Source organism: Lithobates pipiens, unplaced genomic scaffold (assembly GCF_037356315.1).
Source record: "Lithobates pipiens isolate NorthernLeopardFrog02 unplaced genomic scaffold, aLitPip1_a1.2 Scaffold_8, whole genome shotgun sequence".
NCBI lineage: Eukaryota > Metazoa > Chordata > Amphibia > Anura > Ranidae > Lithobates > Lithobates pipiens.
The window spans coordinates 545,595,828-545,605,876 of NW_027507903.1; the positions used below are offsets into that span (position 1 = coordinate 545,595,828).

General features: G+C 42.5%; 1 protein-coding gene across 1 annotated transcript; it reads left to right on the forward strand.

Annotated features, from left to right (window-relative positions):
• Window positions 1-3,629: 3,629 nt before the first annotated feature.
• On the forward strand, window positions 3,630-7,981 carry LOC143962256 (olfactory receptor 5V1-like). Its single transcript, XM_077471574.1, has 2 exons — window positions 3,630-3,648; window positions 7,050-7,981. The coding sequence occupies exons 1-2, from the start codon at window positions 3,630-3,632 to the stop codon at window positions 7,979-7,981; spliced, it is 951 nt and encodes a 316-aa protein (XP_077327700.1).
• Window positions 7,982-10,049: the final 2,068 nt, after the last annotated feature.

Consider the following 10,049-nt stretch of genomic DNA (forward strand, 5'->3'; position numbering starts at 1 on the left):
CCACCATTATTGTTAAGTTATTGATCAGTAAGTTAGCTTATTTTACCTCCAATAGTTTATTGTAAATAGTAGTGTGGTGATTGCCTATTAAACTAAGGATCGGCACGTGGAATTAATAAACATCAACAGATTTCAGTTGTGCCCCACCAGGCTGGCTCCCCATTGACATGTGCCTGAGTGCTGAGTAAATCGCCCCATCCCTGCACTGATTGGCACTGATTGGCAGCGCTGTCAGGCAGTAATGATTGGCCCTGATAGGTGCCACTGATTGGCACAAATAGAAAACACTGATTGGCACTGACTGGCAGCACTGATTGGCACTGATAGGCAGCACTGATGGGCCCTGATTGGTACTGATAAGTGGCAATGATTGGCAGCGCTAATGACACTGAAAGGCAGCACTGATTGGCATTGATAAGCAGCACTGATTGGCAGCATTTAGTGGCACTGATTGCCATCACTGATTGACACTAATCGGCAGCATTAATGGGCACTGATAGGTAGCACTGATAGTCAGCACTGATGGGTGCTGATAGGTGGCACTCATGGGCATTGATTGGCAGCACTTATGGGAACTTATAGATGTCACTGATGGGCACTGATAGGTGGCACTGATGGGCACTGATTGGAAGCACTGGCACTGATTGACACTGGTAGGTGGCACTGATTGGAAACACTGGCACTGATAGGTGGCATTGGTTGACACTGATATTAGGTCACACTGATTGGCATTGACAGGTGGCACTGATTGGAAGCACTTATTGGTACTGACAGGTGGCACTGATTGGAAACACTGGCACTGACTGGTGGCACTGACAGGTGGCACCGATTGGCACTGACAGGTGGGACTGATTGGAAACACTGATTGGCACTGGCAGATGGCACTGATTGGCACTGGCAGGTGCTGCTGATTGGCACTAGCAGGTGAGATTGATTGGCACTGGCAGGTGGCACTGATTGGCACTGACAGGTGGCACTGACAGGTGGCAATGATTGGTACTGGCAGGTGCCACTGATTGGCACTGACAGCTGGCACTGATAGAGCAGAGGGATATTGACACTGAGTGAAACTGTGTGTGAAATGGATATTTAATATAACTGCAATCAGAGGGAGACCATCTGTCTAAATTCAGCAGTGATGTCGAAGGTAGGTGGCACCCAGGGGTGGGGGCGGAACCCAGCAGCTATCAAACACGAGCCAATGATTGGGCTGTTTAAGAAAGGGGGTGAGGCCACATACATGTAGTCGCTCGCCCAGCTCACATCCAATTGGCTCGTCTCTCTCTGCATTACATGACAGTGTCACACACTGAGCGGCTCTTACAAGCAGAATGATCTGCTCAGTGTGAAACTGTCTCACAGGCAGCATGGACTGCACACTCATTTGATGCAGTCTAAAGCCGCGTACACACGTAGCCGTCTGTCCGACGTACTTAGTCTGGCGGACTTCCCGCCAGACTGTCCGTCGGACTTCCCGAACGGGCTACTTGCCCACACACAGCACTTTTTCAGCGGACTAATACGGCGTACTAAGTCCGCCATACTATCCGCCCTACTTTTGAAATGAACGGACTCGCCCACACACGCGGAGGAAAGTCCACTCATTTCGAGCGCGTCTCCAGGTAGGCGGGGCCCGCGAAGGATACGTCGCTGGCACCGCCGCTTGGTATGGACTTAAAGGGGAACCCCAACGCCGAAAAAAAGCAGCAGCCCCCCCCACCCCAAAGCACCTTGTCCCCATGTTGATGAGGACAAGGGCCTCTTCCTGACAACCCTGGCCGTTGGTTGTCGGGGTCTGCAGGCGGGGGGCTTATCAGAATCCGGGAGCCCCCTTTAATAGGGGGGCCCCCGGATACCGGCCCCCCACCCTATGTGAATGAGTATGGGGTACAATGTACCCCTACCCATTCACCTGTAAAATAAAGTACAAAAAAAACACAACACACAAGATAAAATAGTTTATTGCACAGCTCCGGGGGTCTTCCGTCTTCGGGGGTCTTCTCGCCAGACTCCTCCGCTATCTTCTTGTAGCTCTTTTGCTAGCGGAGGAGCCCGGCTTTCTTCTTCGTCGTTGCCGTGGCCTCTTCCGACTTCGGGGGTCTTGTCCCCCTCTTTGGTTCTTCTGCCGGGCCACCGCGCCTTCTTCTAGCTCTTTTACAGGCGGTGGCCCGGTCTTCTGTCGCCGTCGCTGTCGCTGCCGCCTTCCGTTCTTCTGTTCTTCTCTTCTTCTTCTTCAGATGTTGCCTCGCCAAGTCCTCCGCTCACAATGACGGGGACCGGGCACGCGGCGACTTATATAGGGACAAGGGGCGGGGTCTTCGGTTGATGTCACATGGGTTGATGTCACATGGCGACAGTCCCAGCATCCTCTAGGACTGTGACATCGTAAAGGGGCAGGGTCTCCATGTGACATCAACCCATGTGACATCAACCGAAGACCCCGCCCCTTGTCCCTATATAAGTCGCCGCGTGCCCGGTCCCCGTCATTGTGAGCGGAGGACTCGGCGAGGCAACATCTGAAGAAGAAGAAGAGAAGAACAGAAGAACGGAAGGCGGCAGGTTCCGATAAGCCCCCCGCCCGCAGACCCCGACAACCAACGGCCAGGGTTGTCGGGAAGAGGCCCTTGTCCTCATCAACATGGGGACAAGGTGCTTTGGGGTGGGGGGGCCGCGCGGCCCCCTTTCCCCAAGGCACTCCCCCATGTTGAGGGCACGCGGCCTGGTACGGCTCAGGAGGGGGGGGCGCTCGCTCGTCCCCCCTTTCCTGGCCGGCCGGGTAGCGTGCTCGGACAGGGGTCTGATGTGGACCTGGGGGGACCCCCACGCCGATTTTTTTCGGCGTTGGGGTTACCCTTTAAGTCCATACCAGGTGGCGGGGCCAGCGACGTCTCCTTCCCGGGCCCCCCCCCCCCCTACCTGGAAACCCGCTCGAAATGAGCGGACTTTTCTCCGGGCGGGAAAAGTCCGCTCATTTCAAAAGTAGAAGATTGGAGTGTAAAACTACTTTCTAAGTACGCCGTACTTTCGGGTCAAAAAAGTATGCCGGAGGCTACACACGGGGGGATTGTCCGGCGGACTTGAGTTTGCCGGACTTTTCCACCCGCTTGTTTGATCGTGTGTACGTGGCATTACAGGCAGATCTTGGGAGACTGGTGACTGTGGGGGGTACAACTTGTCACTGCCAGCTGCCACTCCTCTTAAAATGCTGCCTGGAACCATGGGCCGACTGGGTCCCATTGTAGGGCCAGCCCTGCCTCTCCTACCTCAACATATATTACATCTAGAAATTCTCTGGCTTTCAAAAAGAAATACCAAAGTTATTAAAGTGCCTCGGAAGATGTCAATTCTGATGAAACATGTGGGGTGGGGCTGCATTCCGTGACATCATTACATTTCCAGAAGTGTCCCCATACCGTTGTGGATAGAACTTTCAGTGCTGTTGATTTTTGATACATGTAAGTGCATCTATTTAATTTTAATAAAATATGGGCCTTACACTATGTGGAGTGCTTGGGTTTATTGTTTTTCAACATTTACTGGATGTTGAGCGATGGTGGGAGTCAGTTACTGGTTCATATTCCCATCCTTGTGGCCACCTGTTTGGTACACTGCAGGTGAATTCTACCAGAATGAAGAATTGTTCCTTACATTATAAGACTTCTTTATAACTTTAAGTTCATTTATTTTTGGTATGCCTTCTGATGTGATTACATGGTGGTGGAGACTCACTTGGCATTATACAAACAACTATTTAAATTAGTACTTTTTACATAATCGTATATATTCACTTTTCACATGTGTTTTTTTTTTTATTATTATTCTTATGGTATATATTGTATTACTATATAATGCGTCAATTGTTTATTATGGTTATATGTTTATGGATTTCACATATGGTTTGAAAGTAATTTGTTTGTTTGAAAAATCTCACAGCACATCAGGCTTAATAAAATATTGCAGATTACAGAAGCCTGAGATTGAGGACTACTGGGCTGCCGGAAAACAACAAAGCTATGTGCTGCCACTACTTGGTGTCCATGCGGCAGCAATGGAGCATGTGTAACTTTGGAGTACTCACAGTTTTGCTTTAATTTAATGTTCTCATTTTCAGGATCCTTCACTTTGATATGTTCTTCAAACCTCAGCTAATTTTCCTGGCTGCCATTGTTATTCTGCACTCACATGAAGCCTATGTCTGTAAAGATAAAATGACTTGGCTCAAATCAAATGGCTCGAATCAATCTCATAATAAGAATATTTAAATTTGTAAATATTGGAACTTTTCATAAGTGTTGTTTTTACAGTATGTTTTATAGATTTTTGGAGGTGTAAAGTTCAATTTACACTTTAAAGCTGTTAATGATATATTTGTAAATTTACATTGAACTCCTCAAATTGTTGCAAGATAGTTAGAACTTCGGTAAAACTTTATAATAAGAGGCATCTCTTGGGATATTGCAACAGTATTAAGGCAATGCTGAATGCATCTCATCTGCACAATACTAATTTGACATGGCATAAGGAGAGCAACGTAAGTGAAGTTACATCAATATTACACAGGCAAATAATATAAAATATAACTTATTTTCACAACTGCATTGTATATCTGCATAATATAGAAGGTAATTTTAGCATTTAAATCCTGAAAACTTTTTCTGTTTTGTTTTGTACAGCTGTTTCAATGAGAAGAGTACATCTGAAATCTACGTGTGTCATTCTAATTAACTGGAAATTGCTACAAAAAATTTGTTTGCTTTTAGTTGGCAACATCAGTCACTTAATAATATCATATTATTAAAAAAAAAAAAAAAAAAAATCAGAGCTAGCTTTGAGAATGCACTGATGGTCTTTTTATTCTAAACTCAACATATTTCCAGCTCCAGAAAAAAAAAATATTTAGAACAGATAGTTAAATATGTAAAGTTGATGAGGAACTCTTACATCTAATTCAATTTGTTTATGATTTGCGTCTTGCCTCCCCTTTAAAGAAAGCTTTCATTGCTGTTACCCTACATATTTTAGAGGAAGCTTGATGTTTTCAAACACAAATTCCCTTTCTGGATAATCAAATTCATTGTGCATTTAGATAACTGAGCGTATAGAATGCTAAAGTTATCTTAAAATGACCCAATTTCAAAGTAAACACCAACTTCAACTTTTACTTTTCTGAATATGCAGTACAGGCTATGGGTAACCTAAGCAGTTACCACTGGCCTCTTTAATACAAACAATGGCATACAATGGCCAGAATGCCTTCTTGACATGGTATGGAGCTTCGCTGATTGAGTTAACTCTTGCCTTTGTTCTGGTGTTTGTAAGGTGGAACATCAGAATAAGAAAAACTAATTTGGACTGATTTTTTTCTACACCTTCCTTTCAGAATGACTATATAGAGACACTGATGAGAGCTTGTAGCATAAGGCCCAGTTCACACTGGTGTGACATGTCACATGACATGTAGAAATGTATGGTTCCCTATGAGAACCATCTTAACTGGTCCGACCTGTGTCAGTCTGACTTTGGAAAAGGTTCCTGCACTACTTTGGTCTGACGTCTGTCCAATTTCAGCCCATTGATCCTAATTGATGTGATGTTGATCCGATGTTACAGGAAGATTACACAGACATTCCCTAAAGTTTCTTCAAAGTTGGTCGAAGTTGCGTAAAAGTCACGCCAAAGTCACCTGACAAAGTCCTTTATTAAAAAAATAAAAAAAATAAAAAGATTCCAGGTCGTGGCAGTGTGAACCGAGCCTTGGTAGGGAAGTATTGGTATACTCTGCTGTTATTTTTAGTTGTGCTTTCTGTAGTGAAGAAACTGATAAATGCACCAGCAGCACAATTTAGAGAGATCAACCAAGGCTACATTAGCTGTACTCCTTCATCTAGGCTTTTTTTCCTCATGCGATTCGTTTAATGAAAGAGGAAAATGTCATGAATTTTGAATATGTATGGGTATATTGAAGCCTATTCAAGTGCAAAGGCCAATAGCAACACATTACTCAAGGCATGGCTTGAACTCATCTCCACATTTAACTTAACTGAAGGGTCAGATGATGAAATGGGTTTGCAATGTTGCAGGTGTAAAATTGGGAATGTGGGCTTTACCTTAAAAAATACAGTAAATGCTGCAATTAAACTGAACTGAAAAGACAGAATGTGTGCCTGTTTTTTCTTTTCTTCATTAAAAACTTTCTGTCCAGAACCAGAGGAATTTCTTCAGATGAACTCATCATAGACATGCCAATGGCTTTGTTCATTTGTTTCTGTTAATTCCTGACAGATGCCTGGATGTCACTTATACTCATCCATCTCTTATATGCAGTGGCAGATTCAACTCCTGTCTAAGCCTACAGAGTTCTCTTATTCTTGGAAAAAACTGGGGTGATTTACTAAAGGCACATAAACTGTTCACTTAGCAAAGGGAATTTTCCCTTTGCAAAGGATTTTTACCCATAGCTTAGTGAATGAGCAGAGCCTCTGCTGTCTTCTATTATCCAGTCATGTGCAAGAAAAAATACTGATCAAGGGAAATACTTTATGCTTGAGCATCTTGAGCCCTTTTTTGCGCCTTGGATGTTAGTTTCATAGCATCCATTATCATTAACGTGCACCATGCCCAGCATTACTATTATCAAGTGCCAGATTCTTACAATGTGGATCATTGTATTAGGGTGTATACAGATCCACGTCCCTTTGGATACTCCTAATCAGTTATTTGTGATCTCACATTCCCAAGGACCATACACAACCTCATACAAGTATTCCTAAAATCAAACTACAATTTACAAGATTTTTTAAATTTTTACAAGGATTTATTTTTAATTTCTGTACATTTCTGTTAAAGAAAATTCAAGAAATTGTCAATTTAATCAGAAATTATTTTATAAATACATGTTTAAATAATAAACTCTATCTTTTCGACTATATATATTTTCTCTGGCATGAATTTGCATTTTTTGGAAACTTAGTGAAAAACCTAAATCAAAATAAATTACTATTTGCTTTTTCCTAGTATGAATGTCTGTATTCCAGATGCCACATTGAAACAGGAATTCTACATTGTGGCCTTTTCCACCTATGTAAATCTATGGTACATCTTGTTTGTTGGAGTGTTTCTGGTATTTTTAATGGCAATATGTGGCAACTTGCTAATCACAGTTCTCATATGGATTTTCCCTCATCTTCACACTCCTATGTACATTTTCCTTTGCAATCTATCAGTTTTGGATATTATTCATGTGTTTGCCATCTTGCCAAAACTAATGTCTATTATGTTAAAAGGAGACTACAATATTTCTTTTGTAGGCTGCTTATTACAAATGTTTATGTTTGTCCTTTGCCTAAATACAGACTTTTTACTTCTTACATCCATGGCTTATGATCGTTATGTTGCCATATGTATTCCTCTTCAGTATTCCATCATTATGAACTTTAAGACATGTGCCATGTTGGCTTCAGCTTGTTGGGTTATTGGTGCTATAAATGCAGTAATGCACTCCTTTTTGATGTCACAGTTAGCATTTTGCTATAGCAAAACTATCAACCATTTCTTTTGTGATTTAAGGGCCATACTGAAACTATCCTCAGATGATACAATGCATATAAAAAACATAATATTTGCAGAAGGTGTGCTATTTGGTTTTATCCCCTTTATACTCATATTGGCTTCTTACATATGTATTATAACTGCTATCTGTAAGATCCACTCAACAGCAGGTAGACTGAAGACTTTCTCCAGCTGCTCCTCACACATTACCATTGTAATCCTGTTCTGTGGAGCATCTCTCAGCCAGTACATGAAACCAGAGACTGAGCAGTCTGAGGAACAGGACAAGTTGTTATCTTTACTTTATATTGCTGTTGTACCCATGTTAAACCCTTTAGTTTACAGTTTGCGAAACAAAGATGTTTTACTAGCCTTGAAAATCTTCATTAAAATCAAAGTGTCTAACTTTCTATCTGGGGCTTTTGTAAGGTAATGAGGCATGGTGGTGACTATTTATGGGTCTAATTTAAAGTGGTTGTAAAAGCCCCATTTTTTCCTCTTAAAATAATAAACATAGTATACTTACTGTACCTACTCTGTGCAATGTTATTGCACAGATCGGCCCTAAACCTCCTCTGCAGTAGTCCCCTTCTGGCTCTCGTGGCTCTTCCTCATCTGTGCATGCCCCCATAGCAAGCCATTTGCTATGGGGGCAGGCAAGAAGGCTAGCTGCCGAGCCAAGCTGTGTATGTCCATAGACACACGAAGTATGGCTCACCCCTGCCTTCCGCTCTCTCCTCACAGGATTTGATTATTTGATTGAAAGCAGCAGGAGCCTCTGTGCCTGGAAGGAGAAAAAGAGAGAGCAGTGATGCTGTTCTGAGGCACAGTGCTGGATTGAAAAATTAGCTAGTCAAGTATTGGGGGGGGGGGGGGTGGCTGGGGGGAGCTGATACTGGCCTTTAGAACCACTTTAAAGATGGGAGATGTTTTAATTGGTTTTGTTCTTAACAAAAGTATTGAGACACCTGCCTTTTAGGGAAGAGCCTTCTGTTCGAGTTCGACTCGAATATTGGCTGTTCGCCCGATCGTAGAAAACCGAACATTATGGACCATTCGTGCCAAATTAGAGCAGCATGTAATGGCCCATAATGCACTGCGGGAGTGCAGCGCATTGCTGTATGATGATTGGCCAGAGCATGCACCATGACCTGCATGCTTTGGCCAATCACAGCGCCCTCAGCTGAGAGAGCCATAATTGGCCAAAGGCAGGGTGCCTTTTGCCAATCATGGCTCAGGGGGACTTAGTCCATGCCCCACACTATATAAGGCCGCCTGCCTTGTGTAGTGTGTAGTTGGCATGGACAGAGAGAGAGTGTCATTTAGATTGAGCAAGCAGGCAGTCTGATTATTTAGTTAGCTGCAGTGTATTTTATATATATATATATATATATATATATATATATATATATATATATATATATTTTGACATTGGGGGATGTCTAGCTCAGTGGTAGATGCCTTTTCAGTATGTTCACAGCAAACAGGAACTTTAGTTTAAGGGCATGGTAGCCCACTTTTATTAAAAGCAACAAAATAAATGAAAATTCATACATGCACTTGGATACCCACACAGGGGTTCTTCTCCCAAAAACAATAACACATGAAAAATGCCAAGCCACCTGGCTCTCTCTCTTCAGCAGTACTGCCACTTAGGCTTTATGCTTCATCCTTCTTGGGCATATGACAGGGTTCGCGTACAACTACTGTACCTCTTTTCAGCTTCCTTGCTGCTCAGGCCTTCCACTTCAGGCTCTCATCTGCTTCCTTACATGCACACAGCTTCAATGCACACAGCGTCTATCTAGAAAGCAGCCCCTCACTGCTCTGATCCTCAGACTTGGGTCTCTGGCTTTCACTAGTGCACACGTGCACTCAGAGGCAGCTCTAGACTTTCTGAGGCCTTAGGCAAAACTTAGACATGAGGCCCCACTCACGCCCATAATGGGAAAAATATTATAAAAATGATAAAAATTAACTGTATGAATGCATATATTAACTTAAATCCTATGAACTATGAATTCACAGTTTATATAAATTTCTCTAGCCAATTATTCTTTAATCACATATCATTAAACATAGGGTGGGTATATATGTTACACGCACACAGATATAGATCAAATTGTGCAGCTGCCTACTCATTATACTTTGTGCTGTCTCATAAATGAATTTGTCAACAAAGTATAAAACAAAAAAAAAAGTAATTTTACAACATATTCTAAAACATAACCTGTTTAATGCAACAAGTGATTTTTTTACAAAAATGTAAAACATAAAAACATATAAATATGTAACTTTGAAAATTTGCTCAGTAGTGCATGGAACATAATAGGTATAAAGCACAATATTTTTCAAGTAACAAAATAACCCAGTTTCTTGTATTCTTTAGCAAAACATCAATAAAAAAAAACTTAAATTGGAACTTTAGTCAGAAAATTAAGTCCTGCTATCCTGTGCAGTCAAAGAAGCTGCTTCTGTTTGATCTGCAACTACCATGGTGC